The sequence below is a fragment of the Bos taurus genome, chromosome 1, assembly GCF_002263795.3.
Source record: "Bos taurus isolate L1 Dominette 01449 registration number 42190680 breed Hereford chromosome 1, ARS-UCD2.0, whole genome shotgun sequence".
NCBI lineage: Eukaryota > Metazoa > Chordata > Mammalia > Artiodactyla > Bovidae > Bos > Bos taurus.
In genome coordinates, this window is record NC_037328.1 from 130,863,451 (window position 1) to 130,887,882 (window position 24,432).

General features: G+C 36.7%; 1 protein-coding gene across 5 annotated transcripts in view; it reads right to left on the reverse strand.

The window, feature by feature from the left end:
* Positions 1-24,432, reverse strand: part of ARMC8 (armadillo repeat containing 8) — a 109,134-nt gene that overhangs the window by 41,579 nt on the left and 43,123 nt on the right. For 3 of the 5 annotated variants that reach the window (XM_005201885.5, XM_005201884.5, NM_001046458.2), the window contains 10 exons: positions 24,083-24,154; positions 22,593-22,735; positions 22,391-22,488; positions 18,996-19,088; positions 14,978-15,058; positions 12,306-12,381; positions 12,119-12,209; positions 10,435-10,495; positions 7,923-8,123; positions 4,707-4,802 (listed from right to left, as the gene is read on the reverse strand). In XM_005201885.5, the coding sequence (XP_005201942.1) occupies positions 4,707-4,802; positions 7,923-8,123; positions 10,435-10,495; positions 12,119-12,209; positions 12,306-12,381; positions 14,978-15,058; positions 18,996-19,088; positions 22,391-22,488; positions 22,593-22,735; positions 24,083-24,150 (1,008 nt within the window). In that variant the 5' untranslated portion in view covers positions 24,151-24,154. The remainder of the gene's footprint in view (positions 1-4,706; positions 4,803-7,922; positions 8,124-10,434; positions 10,496-12,118; positions 12,210-12,305; positions 12,382-14,977; positions 15,059-18,995; positions 19,089-22,390; positions 22,489-22,592; positions 22,736-24,082; positions 24,155-24,432) is intronic. The other 2 variants (XM_024991103.2, XM_024991095.2) reach the window with 1 other exon arrangement.

Genomic DNA, 24,432 nt, shown 5'->3' on the forward strand with positions numbered 1-24,432 from the left:
GTATATCACTTTACAGAATAGGCTGATTTCTAAGAGTTGGGCTAATTTCTATAAATCAAATCATACTTTTATCCCTAGGGGAAAAAACTGTGCAGATTCACATTTGTGAGTGCTATATATCTTTAAAAATCACACATTTAGAAAGGAAAAAACTAAGAAATGGTAAAAAATTATTTCAAAATTAAACAAGTACCATATCATAAAACATGTTCTCTTTGATCTGTATCAAAGTAAGTACAAGACATGCCCTTGGAATTGTTTGCCTCTTGAAAATAGAAAATTCCTATACCCCCTCTATGCTAAGTATAGTGAAACCCCTTGCCTGTATGATCAGATGTAGGTTTTCTCTATTTTAAATCTCCTCTCTTCACATACCCGTAGAATTGCTAGAAAAGTTATGAAAGTTCTTAATGCAGAGAGGTCCATTTATAATACAATTAACAGTGCTTAACAATCCAATTTTGCAATATGGTTCAATTATCTGCTTGGTTTTTTTTTTTTTCCCATTCATCCATTTATTCTTCAAATACTAGTTAAGTGTCAACTATGCACTCAATAGTATTGTAGATGCTGGGACTACAGTCAGGAACAAAATATTTTAAAAAATCCCTGCCCTCGTGGGGCTTACAGTCTAGTTCCATAAAGGAGATCTCCAGCTAAAATAAAAGTACTCAAAATCCAAGAGGAAAGCTTTCTGAAAGGCTCCATTAGTCTGATATCTCAAAGGAGCAAAGGCTACAATAAGTACTACATTAACATTTGTAACGTGTTTTATCAAAAATAAAAATAACATCTAGTTAAGTTTATTAATTTCCTTAAATTTTAATTTATTCATATTTAATATACTCCTAATTTTCCTCAATTTACACTTCCTAGCTATTTCTGATAAATTCTATAACCTCCTTGAAGAAAGTAAGAGAGACAATCCTTTTAAATTTCCAACCTAATTGATGATCAATAGATACCAATCAAGAGATGGTCTTCAAAAAAGCAGTTCTTTGTTATAAAACAATGGACTTCACAATTACAGGACTGTTTGCCACTGCTGCTTCTGCATGACTTAACCAACTGACTGGGGTTTTGATTGGGATACCAGTACTTGAAATAATTTGTTAGTTTTCTAACTTGTTTGTTACCATCCCATTAACCGAACTTACACTTCTTAGTCAGCATTACTATGTGGTAAAGGAGAAGGCAATGGCATCCCACTCCAGTACTCTTGCCCGGAAAATCCCATGGACGGAGGAGCCTGGTAGGCTGCAGTCCATGGGGTCGCTGGGAGTCGGACACGACTGAGCGACTTCACTTTCACTTTTCACTTTCATGCATTGGAGAAGGAAATGACAACCCACTCCAGTGTTCTTGCCTGGAGAATCCCAGGGACGGGGGAGCCTGGTGGGCTGTCGTCTCTGGGGTCCCACAGAGTCGGACATGACTGAAGCGACTTAGCAGCAGCAGCATGTGGTAAAGGTTATCATTAGAAACTAGACTTTCCCCATGGCAAAGATTACCTGGCATTTTACTTAATTTTTACCTGGCATAGTTGTCAGTGCAGGCACTGCTATTGTGCTCTGGACCCTTCTTTCACCGAGCTCTCAATTCCTACTCTGCCCTTGCTTTCTCTAAGCAAAATCATGAATTATCTAAGTTTAATATGGCCAGTCCACATCTGCTGTCAAGCTGAGCGGTCCTTCATCTTTTCTTGGGCTTCTTCTCCCTCTTCATGTCACAGCTAATGGTAATGGTTTCGACTTTCACCGCAGGACACTTTCCACCCTCTTTCACTGACAGGACACCACAGGAAATCAGGAAATTTGTAGGTATGCCACAGAGTGATAAAGGATGCCAAGCTAGGAATAAGGATACCGACTTTGTTCTGCACAGGATACCAAAAGATCCAGAGGTATTAAAGGAAATGTCACTCTGCATATGATTTCTGCACTTTCATTTCTATATTTCTCTCTATATATATTCATTCAACAATATTCATTGAGTGCTTATGAGGTTCTGGGACTGTTACACAGTTACTTTTAATGGGAACACACCAACACTGCTTCAAAGCAGGACTGGTACATCTCTGACCTATAGGTCATATTCAGTCTTCAGCTTAATTCTGTGTGGCCCAGAGAGAAGGTATCAAGAAATGAAATCACAGCAGGCCTTAAGAGGTCTTTAGAAGCAGTAAGATAGAAAGAGCCATAATTCCATGAAGAAAGGAGGCCTGTATCTTTCTCCTTTACTTCTGTGTATACCTCTCACTGTCTCTAGTTCTCTGGTCTAGTTTTCTCTTCTTCATTCTGCCTCATTTCCTTAACTGGTCATAAAAAGGCAATGGGATATATGTTACTTCCTATATTTATTGAATCGCATTCCTATCTTCAATTTAAAGGGCAGACCAATTGAACACCTCTTATTTGTATCCTGGAGCAAACATAAAGCCTTTTTGTTGCTTTTATTTGGGGTGAGGGAAAAGGAGGGGGTGGAAATAGGTCTACAGTCCTTGAAATCTCTTTCAGAGATTACCCACTCATTAACTCAGTAAACTAAAATTCCATCTTGGCATGTATGAAAATTGCATCAAAAATAAAACAATAATAAACATTGTACTTCAAGAATCTACACCAAAAAATGAAATACAATCAAAGTTCATTAAGGCATAAGTGCAAAAAGTAAATAAATATTTCATAGAGAAAGTAAATAAAAATCTATCCAAATAATTATTTCAACAAAAAATAGAATAGAAATAAATGCATTCAAAGGAAGAGTTATCATTTATCATTTTTTATACACTGAAAATAAGAATTCTCCACTAGGAACTGTTTTCATGCAGATTTTATCACAAAATTATTTTATATTTTTCAGTTTACAATTTCTCTCTTCAGTAGTTGCTATGAACTGTAAATTATTCACTTAATTCCCCAGAAGTTAAATATCTTCCTAAAAACTCTATAGAATCCCCATCACATCAGCATACCACAGTATCTTTTCTTCAGCACACACAAAAAAAACTATAATAATTATAACTTATTCTTTATTTGTCATCTTTCTACAGCAATTATCAGGATTTAGCCTTACCAGGAAATTATACACATTATAAATACAAGTTTAGACTACTAATCACCAGACTGTTATGTTGTATTTCTAGAACACGATATCACAAATTAAAGTCATTAATTCCAAAACAATAGTTTATTAACAAAAAAGTACAAAGAAGTACAAATGGACATCCTATTTCCCCTCATTATGGTCCATCTATCTATCTCCCTTTCAGTCCATGGCATGGCCTTCTTGAGCTAAAAGAATGGGTAAAATACTTCTCTTTCCATTGGGCCCTACTAAACCATCCCCAAACAAATCATTATGTATTTAAGTTACATAGTCCACGTCAATTTTTAGAATGTTTTATCTATATGAATTGCCATAGAAGCCTCTCCCCTTGGCAACATACCATGTTCCTAAACTGAATGAAACATATGAACATCAATATCCATAAATCATGCTTAGACAGAGGGAATATCATACCACTAGTATGTCTGCCTTGAAGTAACAGTTTACAAATTAAAGCTTAGAGGTGTTGAAAAGGATTTTCATAGATATTTACTAAAACATATCAAGTCAAAAACATCTTGTTAACTGAACTAAATTGAGGTACATGGAAAACATTCAGCTTAGTTGTGTTTTCTGCACAGATTTTAAATCAAAGCTACTTACATATCTAATCTTACTGCTATTAATTTCAATTATCTCCAACAGTGGTCCAATTTATTTTAATAAACCTATAGTTAATTACATACTTCTCTCTCTACAAGCCCAAATTACCTCTCTAAATCATGTTAAAGTCCCAACACTTGTGATTTCTCTCTCAGGGCTCCTTAAAATACCAATACACAGGATGGGAAGATTTAGTAAACTGCCACATTTTGCTTTCTGCTATGGTTCATCAAGACAGAACATATGAATTAATTTACTGATGTTCCTAAAGTCTTGTGTATAATTTATTAGATTATACATTTTTGTGTGTAGTAAGCTCCAGCATTTTGGTCTGTAGAGGGAGCCAGATCAGAGCTTACAATACTTTACTCCCTGCTTAGAACTATTCTCATGAAGAACATGAGCTCAGTGTTGGACTAGACTGCAATAACATAAGGTGCTATACCAGTGATACATTTTTTGGGAGCTGGAAAATTCAGATGACCACTCACTAAACATAAAATCATTATTCCACAAAGATTTTATTCACATCAAACTTGCACAGTAGCAAAAAAAATCAAAACATAACTAAGCCACATATCAAAGAACAATATACAATAGAGATATGAATTTCTCAATGGCATTGGAAAGGATTTCCATAAATAACATTTACAATTCTAGTGTTAGGTCTTTCAAGGTATCTGAAGCTTCACAGTGCTAGAATTGGTTTTTATCAGAACACATGCAAAAATGTGCAACATAATAATCCATATTAATGACACAAAAAAGCACGCCGGTTATTTGTCATTCCAGCACGGCCATGCCACTCTATGTTCTAAAAAAACAAACAACCCCCCAAATCCGGGTCCCATTCATTCTTCAATTATGCCTTTAGTCACTCTGTTTTATTATATTCAAACAGTCACTGTTAGTGCTCTTCACCACGACTTTCAGGTTGACGTCACTCCCTGCCTGCTGGCTGTCAGGACTGGGGGACGCCCCTCTCCCAGACTCACCTTCTTCCGGATGTCTTCATCGTTTGCTCCAAGAGAGGCATAGAGCTTGAATGCAGCCTGGCGAAGTTCATGAGCATGCTTTAAGTCATGATCAAGCTACAGGAGGAAAAAAAGATGTGTTCCAACCCAGTCCACAAATTAAATTTTCAATAAAACTAATAGAGTTGAAGAAAAAATAATGCTTAACAGCTACTAACATATTAGTGCTGGTTATTTTGGCGTTTGGCTCACATATGACTAAGACCTTACTGGGTCTGTGTCAGGAAGACCTGGAATTCTTGCAGTTTGCTTCTGTCTAAAATGTGATAACACTAGTATATGAAAAACCTTTGTGATCTTTGAGCCCTAAAAATTCAGTTTCTTTAGTGGCACCGATGCTTGCTTGCACCAGTTGGTTTTTTTTTTGGCCATGGCATGTGGAATCTTAGTTCCCCAACCAGAGATTGACTCTGTGCCCCCAGCAATGGAAGCGTGGAGTTCTAACCACTGGACAACCAGAGAATTCCCCACCAGCTCTTTGAAATGCTCTCACCAACATGGCATACTTAGGCCTTTCCAGACCTAGAATACAGCTGATAACTTGAGTGCTGCTGCAATCTTTGAGAAGGTTTTCCCAAACATTAATAGTGCTAGCCAAATGTCAGCATTTAAAAAGCTTTTTAGAAGCAGGAAAATCTTTGTAAAAATACTTAATAAACAACAGAAAATGGTAATCATTACCATCTGTCTATTACAGCTATCTGAGAGTTGTTTTCAGGAGACTTTTTTGGGATACATTTATTAAAATTACTGGTAAGAAATAATTAATGCTGTCTTTCACATGCATAACTGGCTTTCTCAGTTATCAGTTCTTCCAAATACCTGATTTATCACCAAACTACCAAAAAGATAAAAAAGAAGTATGTTCTTAGGACACTTTCAGTGACTAAATACGAACCAGTAAATTTATAAGGCATATCAATAAATAATTTCACAACTAAGAGATATAACTTATTCATCCAAATGACGGCAACTTTTCCCAAATAAGTTGCCTTGGAAAACTTCAGCCTTATGCAAAGATGTAGGTGTTGTTCATAATATTCTGAGACCCTCTTTTGAAAATTCCTAAAGAACTGAATGGCATACAAGCAAGCAAATCTTGACAATAACATATTTTCATCAACTAAGAGAGTTTTAATTGTCATTGTGTGTGAAGTTGGAGAAACCCAGCTGGGTAATGTCATTTAGAGTAGCAACTACAACAAAAACTCCACAGTAAAAAAAAACTGAAACTCAGATGGGGTGGTTCTAAAGGCAATTCTTAACGTAGCTCCAAAAATATCTTGATCAAAGCAGGCACAGATGGTTTATGGGAGGAATCTCCCAATATACAATATTCATTTTGATGTGTAAGTTCTAAAATATGTGTTCTTATGTCTTAACTACTTTCCAGTCATAACTCACTAGAATACTGACTTGGACTTAAATAAAGTATCGTGAAAATCACACATTTATTAATATGCAAAAAGTCCCTTTTCGGTCTAGTATCCACACTTCTATGTCAGAAACCACTGTATCAAAAATAAAGATGACAAAACAAACTAATACTTAGGTTTAGGAGATTTTTAAAAGCCATTATTATTCCAGTTTTATTGTGATGGAAAAACCCTAGGAGAAGGGATAATCTATATACCAGTTAGTTTTGCACATATGTAGGCTAGAAGTTCTTATAACTGTTTGTTCACTCTCGTATCCATCAAAGTGTTCTATTTGCCTTGCTGGGATGGTCAACTAAAGGGGTTCATGAGGCTATAGTTAGGACTTGCTCATATATGTTTGTACTGAGAAGTACTGTGTCAGTTTGAGCAAGTGGTCAGAGGGAAAACAGACAAGGCAAGATGGCTCAATATAATCTACCACTTCTGCCAGAAAAACAATACTATTGAGGGAAATGAAAGTGAAAGCGGCTTAGTCGTGTCCGATTCTTTGCGACCCCATGGATTATACAGTCCATAGAATTCTCTAGGCCAGAATACTTCAAGTGGGTAGCCTTTCCCTTCTCCAGGGGATCATCCCAACCCAGGGATAGAACCCAGGTCTGCCATATTGCAGGTGGATTCTTTACCAGCTGAGCCACGAGGGAAGCCCAAGAATACTGGAGTGGGTAGCCTATCCCTTTTCCAGAGGATCTTCCTGACCCAGGAATTGAACTGGGGTCGCCTGCATTCCAGGTGAATTCTTTATCAACTGAGCTATACTGAAGGAAGGGTAGGCACAAAACTTTAATGTATAAAGGGCAGAGTACATAAATACAAATATCAATGAAAGTTATTCTAGGCTCTTTCTGAGACAGAGAAAGGTATACCCTTAATAGTTTGTTTTATTTTTAGTGTTAAATGCCAAAAGAACAGTTGCCTACCAGATGAAGTTTTTTGAAACCCAAGGGCAGGGGAGAGGTCAAAAGAACAGTTTTAAAAATTTACCATTGGGACCAGTGGCATTAAAAACACAGTCACATATGTGAAACAGTACTGGTTACCATTTAAGAGGCAATGCTCTCTCTACTATGACCTCCTTAAATAAACTTTCTCTAACAGAATGTTTATCTCTCATGCTTAGAGAAGTGCATATGACAAACAGATTGAGAAAAACAAAGCCAAAAAGAATATCTACCATTCTAAGGCACTGATAGTTTGAGAAAAAGTTAGCACAATTTGGTCCTTGATGCTGTCAAACTACAGGTTAGGTGGTGCTTTACTGTCAACTACCAGGCCCAAAACACAGTATGAAACTGCAGAAAAGAAAGAGGAGATGGCAAAAATTAGAAAAGATAGGAAAAAACAGTGGCAGAGAGTAAAATAAAGCCACTCAGTCTTCTGGAACAGAAGATTATCTTTGTTCTAAAGAATGAGAATATAGCAACAGAGATGATTCTGGAACCTTGAAAAGGATGAGGATGTTGATATAATGTCAATAACCCTAGCTTAGAGACCCTACTATTTTGGGGTTAGGTGGGAATCAGGGATTAAATTTCTTGATTACCTCCTTACTAAAAAACTTAACAGATGAATTCAAAAACTCATAAAGCAACATCATCTTTCTTACCAAAAGTAAAAGATTTCTTTATTTATAAGGGCTTTGAACTGTAATTTATCAAGTGGTTCAAAGTAGTGAACAGTAAGAAAATCTTTTTAAAAATCCCTCTCTCGAGCTGCTGAAAAGGAAAAGAGAACATACCCTTTTAATATCAGTGATGGCACTCACAGAGCTGGGATACTTGAAGTAATCAGCAAGCATGGCAATGAGGTGATCAGTAATGCTAGCAATTCTCTGCAGCTCAACATCTGGTTCAATCAGATAGGCGAGTGTCTCAGCTCCTTCAACTCTCTCCTCTAGTAACCTCTCCTTACTGCACATTCGAACCAAACAAGGCAATGTCTGGAAGGAGTGAAATTAATTATTTGCTTTTTTGGTAAAGGGAAAAAGCATGATGGAGATCATACAGTAACTAAATCAACCCAATGGTTTTTACTGGGAGTCATGTTGGTAATCAAATATTTCAATAAAGACTTTCAGAGAATAAAAGGATTTGTTTTGGAATGTAAAAACAAAATTCAGTGCGCATTAATCATTTACACTGGCACACTAAACTCACATATATTTTAGGCTTTTGTGATTGATGAGACTGAAGCTTTATCATACAACCTTACAAAAGACATTCAAGAATCCCTAATATATCACTGCTGATGCTTCTGCCCTATGTATTTATTTACCTAAAATAATTCAGCAGTTTAATTAGGAAAAATTTTGCCATAGAAAAAGCATGCTATCTTTTCCTTGTGTTCAGTCGTGTCCGACTCTTTGTGACCCCATGGACTGCAGTCTGCCAGGCTCCTCTCTCCATGGAATTTTCTGGGCAAGAATACTGGAATAGGTTGCCATTTCCTACTCCAGAATCTTTTCCTTAATGAGTGTGATATGGCTGGGATGACTTTCAATTTTTTGTTTAGAGATTACAAAGACAAAATACAGCTTTAAAAATTCAGTGATCTTCCCAATTGCTCAGATTCTACCAGTTCTCCTCTAATCCAAGTGAACTGTACCAATCACAGTTCCTTGGTTCTCCAAAGAACTCCCTGGAATGACTGTGATATCAGTTTTACTTCTGAGGTCCTTTGAAAATCTTGGCTTGGTAATTAACCTACCTTAAGATAAAGATAAAGATAGCGCTAAGTCATGTCCAACTCTGGCAATCCCAGGAACTGTAGCCTGCCAGGCTCCTCTGTCCATGGGATTCTCCAGGCAAGAATACTGGAGTAGGTTGCCATTTCCTTCTCCAGGGGAACTTCCTGATGCAGGAATTGAACCCAGGTCTCCCACATTGCAGGCAGATGCTTTACTGACTGAGCTACGTGGGAAGCCCTACATTAGGTTCTCACTAAAAATATCCCATGTTTATATTTCTAAGGCTGAAGAATTAACTTTAAAGGTTGATATGGAAATAGAAACTGAAACGTTAGAATTACATGAAGCTTTCCTCTACAGCCACAGTCAACTATGTTTTGTTCTAAGTTCCTATCATAGCTTTACCACAGAGTTCAGCACTTCATTGTTCACTATTGATCTCTTATCAGGTTGATTCCATCTTTAAGATATAACCCTAGGCTTCCAAGAAGAAAGCCTTATTCTTATTTTCCTTTGAATAGTTACCAACATTTTCAATACCATAAATTCATGGATTATTGAATTTAATACTCACAACTACTATCCAAAGAAGATACTATTAAACAAGTTTATCAATGAGAAAGAAAAGTAGGGATAGAGCAGTTAAGTAAGGATGTGGAAGCCCTCAGTGCTCTATGCAGGGCTACCTACTTAGGGGTCCTCAGATCTCATTACATCAACTGTCTGCTTCACCAAAGACTAAAGGAAACATTAATCTTCTTAATGGTCTTTTATCCTTGGGTTCATTTTGAACACAGATAATGAGAGATTTCACACTCACAAAATGACACACTATTTACAGCTATTCTGTTCTTTAGAGTTAATAAGAAGTTTACTGCATTTAATGTATTATTATTATTCTCAACCCTATGGGATAGATAAGCAGGAATTATTGCTCCCATTTTCATAATTAGGACTCAGAGGCACCAAAAGAATAAGGGATGTGCCCAAGGCTACCAACCCAGTCACTGGTGGAAGTGCTAAAACCAGAATCCAGGTCTTAGGACTTTTAGGGCTAGTCTTTCATCTGGGCTTTTCTGAGTTCTAGTTGCATCTGACACACCACAATAATGATGATTGCTTTCAAGTGTTATTTTCTTATTCTTTCTCATTATGCCTTTTTATTGTCTGCCATGAGGGTGAAATTAAGTCTTCATCTGAAGAGTTAGCAAACTGCTTTACCTACAAAACTGTGTTGAAAACAATGAAAATCAAGTATTAAAATATATTTTCTATTTAACTTGAATCTTACATATTTTTATAGTATTTACATCCTTCTAATTACCATAAAAGTGAAAAATTTGACACATAAAGATTTACTTTGACTTTCAAAACACATCTAAAACCAATTTTTAAAAACTACAAGTTATCCCGTTGAAGAGCATTATGTTTTAATATTATTTCTTGCTGTGTTCAAATGCCGTAGTGATAAATATGTAAAAGGAAAAAGGAATATCAATATTTACAGCCAACGCTTAAATAGCTGGGTAATTTTCACGTTTTTAGAAAGAATTAATTAGCTCACCTTTAATACAATACAGTTGTCATCTGTCCGAATTGCTCCAGCTCTACACATGTAAGTTAAACTGGAATAAGATGGCAGAAAGTAAGTTTTTGCTAGTATTTTAAAATTTAAAAAAAAACAAAAAAACTCTACTTGCTTTTAAGATATTATAGAGGAGAAAAAAGACAACTACTCTTAGTTATTGTGAGGGAGAAGGTTTTGACACTTTCTTACCTGAGATTCTGTTAATTAAACAAAACTATCTGATATATGCAGACAGTAAGCCAGATATTTTTAAAATACCTACAAAATTGTTTCAAAACTAAATGGCCAAATGAGTGGATAAACATTAAAGCGAGGTGTTGGGCACACTTGAGTCCTTTATACCTTTCTCTATACTTCTTATGTTTGAAATTTTCCATAACAATAAGGAAAAAATTTTTAAGTAAAATATAAAGTCAACAAAGTATCTAAGTTTAAATGAGGTTAAATTGGGATATTTCAAATCTAATAACAGTAGAATTATCACAGAAGAAGCATTTAACTTGTAATACTTACAGCTATCCCTAAGATACTAACTAACTAGTCAGATGTTAACAGTAGTGGCTTTGAGAATTAGTTAATGATTTGCTTCTTTTGAAAAACAATTTACCTTCACAATTATATCTGACTTTGAATAAGAATAAAATTACTTTCTCCTCTCTAAGCAAGTACTGAACATTAAGCACTTAAATTAATGAATGTCCATTTTGAATTAGATTCCTTTTCAGGAGGGAAAAAAATTAAATAAAATATCCCATGTTATGGCTTTGAGGGAAAGCTTTAAACAAATCAGTAAAATTCCTTACTTATATTGTAGGAGTTAAATTCTTTATTACTGTTATCATTATCTTAAGATTTGTTACTGCATTGTTGTTTGAAGCCAGTTCCATGAGACCATTACCTTACTAACAAAAAGGCAAATGCTGCTTTGAAGACAAAAAGCAGATGAACAAAAAACACAAACCACATAAATAAACAGAAAACAGAAAATTCATGATGCAAGGATGATTCACTGAAAATTCCTCATCTGGGCCAAAATATTAGAGCCATAGCTTCTTAAATATTGGAACTAAACCATTCACTTAGCACAGAACCCTACACAACAGGTATTAACTCTATCTGGTAATGAATTGATAATTACAGAATTAACATGTATTGAATGCTTACATGAGCCAGGAACTGTGCTAATAAGAACTTTAAAAAACTATTTTATAAATGGTCTCTATGAGAATCTTTGTTTTGTTTTTCTAAAGAGGAAGAAGTCACATTCTCTGAAATCATGCCTTGGTTATCAACTTCAACTAATTCTGTTTCTTTATATTCTCCTGACAATACTTAGCATAATCTGTGTTGGTTAAATCTGATCTAATTCTGTCTTATTTCAACTGAAATACAAGGAGAAGGGAATGTACTGAAGTAATTTCCTGTAGGCAGTCTTAGATGTTATGAGAGTTCTTGTTCTGCATGCAAACTGAGTAAAAAACCATAACGATTTAAGAAGATGACATAATCCCATGACTGTCAAACTTCAAAATCCCCAAACAAGATGGGGATTGAGAGTGAGCTGACTAGGCCGTCCACGGTAGACAGGAAAAGCGCTGTCTCTCTCCCCACAGTAGACAGGTGAAGCTGGATCGTTCTCCCACACCATCTTCACTTTTACCATTTTGCCGATGTCAGCTGCATCTCAATGGGCTTATCCCTCTGTAACATCTTCACAAAAATCTGTGGTAACAACTCTCCATCAACCAAAACTAGAAATAAAACAAGTAACAAGGAGTAAGGAATTTTTTACATCTACAAAGTTCATAAATTAAATCATGTAGGTGCCACTGAAAGTTCCAGCCTACCATTTACCAGGGTCATCGATACCTGGGGGTTTTCAAAAGCTAAAACTGAGAAGCATTTCAGTGCTTGCATTCGAACCTATAAAAATAAACAAAGTATTTATTTTAATTTTGCAAATACGAATTTTAATCTCTCAGATTCTAAAGTCTTCTGAAGAAATAACTATTTAAATCTGCTTGGAGTACTAAAGGAAGGGTTTGAGGGAATAAAAACAAGACTTGTATACCTGAAGAGTACAGTAAATTAAAATTAATTATAAAAAGTTAAAATTAATTTTGAAATAATGGAAAAGAAAGAACAGGAAAGAAGTAGCAACTAAAACTGAATTAGATAAATCCCAATCAAATTTAAAAAGAATGCTGTAAAAAATACAATGTTGATAAGGCAAAAGGAACTTAATAACAATAATAACTAATTGCTTTTCAAGTGAGACATTTCTTATTCCCAAATTGCAAACCAGAGAACTGAAGAGAAGACCAAAAAAAGTACTCTTATAGTTTGAAGTGAGGGAAGAGAACAGGAAAGAAAGTTATAAAAAAGTTCAAAAGAGGACTAATTCAACTTTCGAAATACTTATGAATTGCGTTTTGTTGTTTTTGTTTGGTTGCTAAGTCATGTTCGACTCTTTGCGACCCCATGGACAGTAGCCTGACAGGCTCCTCTGTCCATGGGATTTCCCAGATAAGAATACTGGAATGGGTTGCCATTTCCTTCTCCAGGGGATCTTCCCAACTCAGGGATCAAACCTGTATCTTCTGCATTAGCAGGTGGATTCTTTACCACTGAGCCATCAGGGAAGCCTGTATGAATTATGCTGCTGCTGCTGCTGCTGCTAAGTCGCTTCAGTCATGTCTGACTCTGTGCGACCCCAGAGACAGCAGCCCACCAGGCTCCCCGTCCCTGGGATTCTCCAGGCAAGAACACTGGAGTGGGTTGCCATTTCCTTCTCCAATGCGTGAAAGTGAAGTCACTCAGTCGTGTCCGACTCTTAGCGATCCCATGGACTGCGGCCCACCAGGCTCCTCCATCCATGGGATTTTCCAGGCAAGAGTACTGGAGTGGGATGCCATTGCCTTCTCCATGAATTATGCTACTATACCTCAAAACTAGGTAACTGGTCTGGGATGACACCTAGGCTCAAATTTTTGACCATACACGACACAGTTTATTAAGTTGTTAGTTTTCCTTTTTTCTGTTCAGTTTTCACCAAATGACCTAATCCTTACTTCTAAGTCTGACTAAGGTTCTTCTGTGGAGCCTGAGAGTGGCAGGATAGGTAGCTGGGATGTGAGGAAGCCCTGTCCCTCACTTGGGTGATGCTCTGCAGCACAAGCACAAGCCCACAGGTGGAACCTAGAATATGTTCATGACACTTTGTCAGTGGAGCAAACCTTGGCAAGAGTAGTTATCAAAACCTTTTTCCTTCCACAACCTGTAACTTGTCGTAGTAGATAAGGAAGTCTAGTGTGGAAAAGAAAAGAAAGAAATGGAGGAAGAACTAGGGGAATTAATGAAGCTAGAGGATGGAAAAGAAGAGCAGTAGATCACCACCCCAGCAACTGTTTGTTGATGTATAAGTGCTGACTGGTCTCAGCCTATAATGCTCTGTGTAGAGCAGAGGAAGCAGTTCTAGCATATACTTCTTCCCCTTGCCTCTAGCTAGTTTCAAGCTGGTTCCAGTCCCCATTCCTATCCTTCCGAGATCTTCACCAAGATCTATTAATAACTCTGGATGTCTGGGGTAGGGAAAACATACATATTAGCAGGCCATACCTTCAATAAAGCTAAGGACCACAACAGCAGACTAGGATCAGCATAAATGGATAGAAAACAAGAATGACTGCTTCTCTGCTCTAAAAGAAATTCCTACCATACTTAGTTCTAATGTGACACAAGAAAGACAATGTCCCAATATTTGCTACAACTTACCAATGGGACAATAATGAAACGATCAAAGTTTTAACTAAATGCCTGACAGAGTATCATGATACTGCTTACCTGTATATAAAAGATAGTAAAGAAATTAAATTAACACATCTGAAAACCCTTGATTTTTTTTAACTCAAAATAAAAAATAGAACACATTTTAAATGTCAATGTATATGTGGGTATATGCTATAAGTTTTGGAGAAGGAAACAGCAACCCACTTCGGTATGCCTGCCTGGGAAATCCCACAGATAGAGGAGCCTGGCAGGCCACAGTCCATGGGGTTGCAAGAGTTGGACATGACTTAGCAATTAAACTACCACCACCATGCTGGAAGTTTGAGTCAATGTGGTTAAATAAAGATTTCAAATAGGAAATCAATCCAAAGTCTTTCCTAATCTAGCAAGTGAGCCAGTGCTCCTACATACTTCAAGGTACATGCAACTTTGGCACTGACACCATACCAGAAGAGATTACTAATGATCACAAGTAAAACTCAGTAGCAATTTATACCACAACCATATCCTAAAAAAAGAAAAAAAAAAAAAAAAGGAAAGGCAAGGTAGATTGCTTTTAAAAGCATTCTGTAGGAAAAACAATGCCTCACAACATTTTAGTGGTAAAATACGATTCTTGATCACAATATCTACCAAAGAAACAACAAAATATGTGGGCCTCTTTCCAGACCAAGACTCTAAAAACTAAAAATAAAACATAAAAATCAGGCCATAATTTTTAACATCTTACTTTGTAAGATACTGAGGTTAGTAGGTGAGCAATATTCTGAACTGCACCATGGTTAAATAAAATTGTTTGATGATCTGGACCCTGTAAGAAAAGAGAAAATACATTAAGAAGAGTAATAATTCATTCCAATAATACATTTACTTAAAAGGGGAAAACCACATTCATTGCAATGTAGGATTTTCAGTTCTACATTTGTATAAACCCATTCCCAAAGAGCAGGGTAGACACTGTTTTTAGTCCTGCAAAGGGCCGTCACAGTTTACCTCTCATCTCAGTTCTCTAGAACGGCTCGCTGGCCCCTTACCTCCCCAGAATAAGGAAGGGGGCACAGAATATTCTGACGTTGGCCCTCATCATTACAGCAATAGAAGCACTCCAAATTTTGCATTTCACTTGCACACCCTTATCTCCTATGCCCAAGGAGACAGTGTAGTCATTCTTATAACTTAAGACTGATGACTTAGTCAGAGGAAGTCTAAAACTAATCAGCTGCAAGAGAAACTGGACCAGAGCCCAAGCTACCTCCACACATCAGGGAGGTCTGAGCAGTGGCTGGTGGGAAACAACACTCTGTAACTGGGAAGTAAACATGTTTTAGTTCTCTTTCTCTCTCATTTCTTTTAAAATTACTACTTCTTAGAGTTAGTAGGTGAAGAAATAGGAAAATTCAGGTATTTTATTCTTTACTGACTCTGTTTTCTACTAATCAATTCATTGAAGATCTTCAAAGTGACTAAAGGTTAATGCAAGGCTTCAATTTTCCCAGTACTTAATTCATTTCTTTTATATCCCACCCATCCACTCAAATAATGAAAAGTCAATTAAAGCCAAACAAGGATGGTATTTCATGTTTATCATTATTTAGGACATAAAAGTGTAGCATCAAAAAGTAGGCTATCTGTCTGGATTCAACAGAAGAAACCAGTTCCTAGTGTAGAAAAAGAGCTCTTAAACTAGCTTCTCTAATTCACTGTTTAGCTAATAACGATCTTACAGATGCTCATTCTTTCTTAGACCAAAATATCCATCATTTGAAGTGGAAAGATTAGCATTTTATTACCTCTGAGTAGTAAAAGAGCCATATTCTATTTTATAGGCTCCTAAACATTTTATCTATTATTGCTGCTGCTGCTACTGCTAAGTCACTTCAGTCGTGTCCAAATCTCTGCGACCCCATAGACAGCAGCCCACCAGGCTCCCCCATCCCTGGGATTCTCCAGGCAAGAACACTGGAGTGGGTTGCCATTTCCTTCTCCAATGCATGAAAGTGAAAAGTGAAAGGGAAATTGCTCAGTCGTGTCCGACCCTCAGCGACCTCATGGACTGCAGCCTTCCAGGCTCCTCCATCCATGGGATCTTCCAGGCAAGAGTACTTGAGTGGGGTGCCATTGCCTTCTCCGTATCTATTATTAAGAGTACTTAAAAAAAACAAACAAACAGCAATTTCTGTCTTAATTTTCACACATTTAAAAAATTGAAGTTTAATTGATCCTATACATTTTCTAACTTCTAATCACCACATAATATTCCACAGTTTACTCATGCAAACCCCCATTACATATTTTAAGTAGTTTCTAATGTCTCACTATTATAAACAATGTTTTGTTGAATATTAGTAAAGCTGCATCTCAGTGCAGATTCTTAGGGTATGAGGACAAATTCCCAGAGTACAACTTCTTGATATTATTTATCAGTATATATCCACTCAGAACAGTACAAACTTACTTTTATAATAACTGAAAATACTGACATTCCCAGGGCTACAACTTCTTGATATTATTTATCAGTATATATCCACTCAGAACAGTACAAACTTGCTTTTATAATAACTGAAAATACTGACATTCCCAGGGCACAGGCTTGAAGTGTATTCTTTTCCTACCTCATTCTCACCCATGCATCTGCAGTTACAATTACAGGCACTCCTTATTGGGTATCTGCTACCTGTGGGGCCTGCTCTAAATGCTCTATTTGAATTGACTCATTTGAAACATGAGTCTCTGGCTTATTCATTATAAGGGTAGTGGTGGAGATTATGATGGGGAAGCCAAAGAAAAGAAGGGTCTTCTAAGAATCTGATCCATTTTTTTCTTACCTATTAATAAATACATTACTAGAATAAATTATGAAGATAAGCCTCAGTTAGCCTTGGCTTACAAATTTTAACATGCTGACTTATATACAGGTAATGTTCAGCAGAACAGCTAAGTGGGCAGGGGGCTGCCTTTACTCCCTGTACTTCACTGCTCTCCCATTGTATTCAGCCAATCTGTCCCCACTTTCAGGTGACCTAATACTAATAGATTATTTTATACTCTTCAAGACATTTCACATATATACAAACAAATACCCAAGTATATTCTTTCCCCCATTTTAACACAAATGGTAAACTAATACTATATATTTATATATAAAAAATACTATATATAAATACTTGTTGTATAGTTGCTAAGTTGTATCTGATTCTTTTGTGACCCCATGGACTGTAGCCTGCCAGACTCCTCTGTCCATGGGATTTCCCAGGCAAGAAAACTGGAATGGTTGCCAGTTTCCTTCTCCAGGGGACCTTCTCAACCCAGAGACTGAACCTGTGATGTCTACATTGGCAGGTGGATTCTTTACCACTGAGCCACCAAGGAGGCCCCATATAAATACTACATATATACACAGATAGTTAGACATTTAGATTGTTTTCAGTCTTGGAGTTATGTTTAGAAATTATGGTGAAACACAAAGCAATTCTCTGTACATACTGTTCTCCATCGCTTACAAGACATTGTACCTTTTAATTCCTCACATCCTTTGTCCAAATTGCAGCAAATATGTTACAAAAGAACCTCTTCCTTCTGTGGTTGTAGACAGGATTGTGTAAAAACAATTACAATGAAGGAATGAGTAGCTGAGCCAACTAAAGAGGAGGAACTATTGTTCTATTCTTATTAAGTCTCTCTTGAATCTCTCCAAATCAACCTGCATGAACCTGGAGTTAGTGAAGCAGTCTCCTCAAGGTAGGAAGTACATAAGCCCTCATGTTCCTAAACTAAACACCAAATAATTGGTCTCAAAATCTGAATAACTGCTTAGGAAGTGGCAACAACTTAGAAGTTAGGGTTTCAATCAATATTCTTACTAGCCTTCTTTTGCTTCTTAATAAATCAAGGAGAGAATTTCAAAACTTTAATGATGATTAGCTTAGAAAACAAATGTTTTAGAAACCTCTTTATCTCCCCTGACCAAAGTATGTAAATTTATTTCATATTGATACTAGTATATGCAAATTTGTAGATCAGTCTTAAAATGCTATTACAAATCTTATAACTTCAGGCTTGTATGTAAACAATACAAAAATAAAAAATTTTTATAATTAATGACAATACAGAGATCATCAGATCAGTTGTTTTCAAAGACACATGTTGTTAGTGTATCAGTAGGGAAATCAATATTGCATTTTAGGCTATTACTATTGTCACTGCTCCATGGGTTTATACATGCTACAATGTTTCCTGAAGTCTAGTTATATTTAACTATTTAAACTGATGGATAATCCTGAGCAGAGCTAGCAAATGTTACTTATCAGGCTAAAAGAAAGCTGAGTTCTGTTAGTGGCATGAGGGTGCTTGTAAATTATAAAAATGTCTTGCATACAGGGTATTTGTTGCAGCACTGACTGCACAAGACTGGAAACAAGCTAAATGCCCAATGGTAGAAAAAAAGTTGAATAAATTATTGTACATCTATACAATAAAATACTATTCATCTGTTTTTTAAAAAAGAAAGAGGAAGCTCCTTATGTACTGATATGGAATATCCCTCAAAATGTTAAGTAAAAAATGCAAGGTACAGAACAGTATGTATGGTCTGTTACTATTTGTGTCAAAAAAAAAAAAAGAGGGGAAATTATATACATAGGTCTGCTTATATGTGTATAGATTAGCTCCAGGAGGACATACCAAGAAGGCACATCTCCTGAGGGCATACAAGTGTTTACATTATAGAGAACAGTTATCCTGGTTCTTACTTTACAGCAGTGTGAGAAGATCTGACAGATGTACTCCTGGGTGTAGCGGGACCTGCTAAGCAGCGCCATGAGGTGCGGTATCACCGTGGCATCCTGCAGTGAAAGGGAAGCAGAGCAGAGCAACAGGGAACTCAGACTCGGTGAGTGTCTTTAACACTGATTTCCAAGGACAGGTACACATGTAAGCCTCTTATCTTAATGACAGTAAATCAAGTCTGTTTAAGGAACATAGCAACACAAAAGCAACATGTAATCAAAACTGTCTAGGCAAAGGACAAGGAAAGGGGCTTCAATTTTCATGCTTGATAATAAAATACAAGAACAAGAAATTCTCAATCTCTCTCCCATAAACATCCCCACAATAAAACAAAATCATTTCAATAAGACTTGACATAATCTATTCCAAAACCAAAATGTGACATAATTAATAAGATAAATACTTATTACATAGCTTATAAGGAGGAATTACTGTATTAAAATAAAAGTTCACAATTTTGAAGTCTGAGATGTTATGGTAAGTATCAGTAACAGATTAACACTTCTAATAACTGTAGTGAGCTAATTTCTGTCTTCACAAGACAAGACAGTTTATATAATAGCAGCTTCTCACTTACAGCCCACTCTCTGCCTACTACTGACACTTCACAACATACATGATGGTACAGAAGAAAGAAGAATCCACCCAATCTGCCTCAGGGCTCTCAAAAAATCTGCTCTTTCATGATTTAAACATTGAGAGGATATTTGGCCCAAACCACAGATGGAAAAGGAGACGTAGCTCGAGTGCCCTAGTCAGTGCTGTTGTAGGTCCTGCAGCAATGCTTTTCAGATATGAACGCACATTGCATGTATGTTCTCAGGGGGTATTTTGTATGTATAGACTGATTCTGTAGGTCTGAAGTACGACTTATGATTTCACATTCTATCAAACTCCCAACTAATGGTTGATGTTGCTGGTCCACAGACCACACTTTGACAAAAGACAACAGAGAGCAAGGAAGGAAACGTAAAAGAATACCACTGTTGGGATAAACAGGGTTTGTGGGGTTTCCCTCAGTACGAAAAGAATGCCCAAGACACATAAAAGCTAAGTAGGAAAACAGTAGGCTATTTTTGTAGAAGATGCCTACAAATAGAATCTTTTCCCCTTGTTTGTTATAACCCTGTGTTGTCATAAACACTTTAAACACAAAATGAGGGAACTTCCTGGCAGTCCAGCAGTTATGACTCAGGGTGTTCACTACTGTGGGCCCAACGTTCAATCCCTGGCCAGGGAACTAAGATACTGCAAGCTGCTGTGTTACATATCTGCAGTTTCTGGTTGATTAAACAAGGCAAAGAACAGTTACATAATTTCCCCCAAAGTCACTCATCTTATAAACAATTTAAAACTAGACATTCTGCCCTCTTCAACAGGATTGTGTGCTCGTTAGTTTAGTGCCTGAGTTGCTATGGCAGCTGGTCTCTATACAATCCTACCCACAGATGTCAGTTAGTTACACTGAAATACTACTCTCTGTCATTATCCCACCCAACATTTTTCAGTCTCCACCGTCTCTGAGGCATAAAATTGTTTCATAATTTAGGTATCCTACGAAAGTCCCTTAAGTCCCTGTGTCTTAATTTTTCTTGCAAAAAGAAGCTAAGTTGGTATATAACAGCATTCTCCAAATTATGCACCACAATCCATTAGTAGATCATGAAATCAATTTAGAGAGAGAGAAGGAAGGAGATGAGTAAGTTGACCAGGGTCAATTCCTTCCCCATTACTGGGCTGAGGGTTGGGGGAAAAACTTCTAGGGTAAAGAAGATGAATGATTGGCTTAATTTCTTTGTAAAAATGACAATCGGAAATCCTTAAGTAAACAGACTCATATTCAGATGGAGAGTTCTATATAGAATGCTGTGAGAATGCTTCCTCAATTTAGAAGTGCTTACGGTAAACCAGTGGTTCTCAAAGACAGGTTCACGGACCAGTAGCATCTGGTTTACCAGATACTAAAGTTTACCAGTTATTGGTAAACTTATTCAGTCCAGTTCAGTCAACTTATTGGAAATGCATATTCTCAGGCCCCATCCCACACTGACTGAATCAGAAACTCGGGAGGTAGGGTCCAGGATTCTGTGTTTAATAAGCTCTCCAGGTAATTTTGGTGCCTGCTCAAGTTTGAGAACCACTGTAGTAAATGGTCTGGATTTATGAGGCATGGCTCCCCAAAGAATGTTACACAAATCCTTGAGGTGCAAATTCGAGATGCTTCATAATTTAGCTTCCTGCTGTGTGAGATGACCCACAAGCCTCATTTACAGACCTTGGGCATCATTACAGGCCAGAGGAGCAAGTGTCTAATGTAGGAAAAACAAACTCTGAAGGCACGTGACATGTCCCTCTCCCTGCTTGCTTTGCCTGTGCCTCCTGACTACTTATATTCTTGAAGTATTTGTAAAACATGACCCTGGACAAGATCTCTGATACATATGTGTCCACTTTGAAACTATGATTCTACATCTCAGCTCAGAGAATCACAACCAGCATTTTTTAAAATGAAAAAGAATAAAATAGAAGTCAGAAGGCACCACATTTATGCAATTGTTTTGTGAAGACTATCTCAAGATACTCCCACCACCACTCTGCGCCCCCACCTCCCACCCCCCACACACAGTGTAGCAGTGGAAAATATAATTCTTACTGTGAATTGTGGATAAGGGAGTTTAAAAAATACTAGCCGTGATAATTTTATTAAGAAAGCCCCAGATAAGCAACAGATAAAAATACACCCTAATAATCCCTGAAGTTTTTAAAAATCAATGAATGACTCTGAAGATCTTTAGATTCTCTCACATGTATTCTCTGATCCTAGCCTGGTAAGTAAGCCTCTAACAAGTGCTTCTGGTTCACCTCTCCAGCTGAAATGAACAATGATTCCCTTCCTGCATTAAACTGTTCTGTCCACTGTCCTGCATATTCTCTTTTTCAAAGATATGTCCTAGAACAGCTTCTTTTCTCTACACTTTTTGAAATCTTATCCATTATTCAAGACCAGGTCAAATTCTACCTTCTCCATAAAGCTTCTTCTACCAGATTTAACCTATAGTGAGTGCATTAAATGTGTTTCCTTTATGTGTACATATTAAGAAATTAAGAAGGGTCTTTACAAAACAAAAAACAACAAAAAAACCCCAAGCTTATAAATTTCTCAAGGTCTGGGACTATCTTTCACTGCTTTACAAAGCCTAGAACATTTGATATTTGCAAATTAGCAATTCAAATACTTCTTGAGACTTTTCTATAACATAATTATCACAGCTGAGATCAGTTATGAGATGCTAAGTAAATCAAAAGTATGCTGTTAGTAAAAATGTAACTTGATGATTGAAAAACACCTAAAACTCACTGTATACAGTAGTTCCTCTGGAGTGACGGGACTGGTGAAGATGGTGCGCAGGCATCTGAGGCAAGCTTCAATGAACTTCAGGTCTGGGGACAGTAGTCCTGTTAAGAGAAAACAGATTTGAGACTCATGCTTTCAACTCATATTTAAAACGCTGCAAACTGATTCTACTTTTTACCTGTATAAAAATGACTTCCTTACATACCTTGCAGTAAGGCAGGGATAATATGGCAATCTAGTAGAGACTTAACATTGTTTTCAGTACCCATAGCAAGACTTCCCAATACCACTGCACATTCAGTTTTCAATTCTGTGCTTGAGGTTTCTTGCTGAAGCAAGTACAATAATCTAAAAAGAAAGAACTTGATAAACAGAAGAGACTAAAAAACTTAAAAGTAAACATTAGCTAAAAGTAATGTTACAGAAAAAGGCTACCAATACATCCTACACACTGAAAATATGGTAGGTGAGTTTACAGGCTGCTAGGAAATGGTCATATCTTTATATAAGCTGTTAATTTAATAAAGGAATATCAGCAGGGCGGAGAACCAAAAGAGATTTTCTTCTTTTTTGAACAACAGAATTATCATATAATCTTAGTGTATCAGAACTTCAAATCTGAGAGTTGTCCACAAGTGATGTCTATGGAAACAGCCAGCACGACAGTCTACATTATCTGCCACTCCAAGATATGAAGACACCCAAAGCCAAGTGCTGGTGGATCTTAAGGACCCTGGATATCCACTACTACAGTTCAGAGATCACAGACATCTAGCCTAGAGGGAATACTCAGAGTTGTTGTGCAGTTCTTCAAACAAGGGAAGTTCTCTTCTTTCTCTAGTTCTCCTATTTGGGGCATCAAAAGATCTTATTCTATTCTAGGCTAGCCTGTCAAAAAACTACTCCCCAAATTCCAATTGTCTACAACATATGACTATCTCCTTTATGTTCTAAGGTACATCCTTCATGCTCCCTAAAGCGTATTTATATATACTGAGCACTAGTCCCCTAAGAAAGGCTGCTGACAGCTTTACAGTTATCAATGGTTGATTATAATATAAACAACAAAACCATTAAATAATCCTACATTAAAAGACAGGAAAGAAAAAAGAGAAGAGAGAAAACCAAAACATTTAAAAATTCAGAATGAAAAATTTATAACTGCACATAAAACTTAATTCTGGGTAGCAAAGGCAAAGAAGCAGTTAAACAATTGTCACTGTCTGCCAAAAAGAAGCTTAATAGCTTCATCAGAAGACATGAAACTTTATATGTAAATTTAAATGCCAGCAAATTCTAAAACTAGAAAAGCAGGGTCAAAAAAAAAATTTTTTTTTTAATTTTAAAAAGGGTTTTGAGAATCCTAAGAAATTATTATCCAATCATATAAAAGTTGCCAGAGCTCTGAGGAGACAAGGAAGAATCACGTTGATGTACACTGCTTATCTACCCAAGGTCTCCTTTTATGGCAGGGTCAATGATCTTCCCAAACCTCTAAAAGGTATTCATATATTCCATTCCCTGGTACCTTATTTTTTTTTTTTAAGAGATGCTTCATATACTTCAAAGCATTTATTTAAAAAAAAAAAAAAGTAGGACAGACAATACAGAAAAAAGATGAGTCTTATGATTGAGAATGAGAACACATCTGAAACTTCATATGAACAGCAGAAAAGGGGATGGTAGCAAACTTACCTTGGAACAGCTCCTAAAACAATGAGGTTGGCTTTCTGCTTGTTGTTTCCAATTACAGCATTTTTCATGTCTCTGAATTCAAGGAAAAGAGAAAAGGGTAAGATGTGTTGAGGTACTAGTTTATCTTTATTTTACAGCATCTTGGATTGTCAAGTACAGATGTTAGTGACAAAGTAAAACCCTGACGCTTCTCCACTTGGAGTGCTAACCAGGACAGAGACAGGGCTGTGCAAACCTGGGGCCATGAAACAGGAGGGCAGTGGAGGGGGAGTAAGAGACAGCTTGCGAATCAGCAAAAGACTTTCAATACAAAGAAAGCCGAGTTCTTAAAAAAAAAAAGGCCACCAATC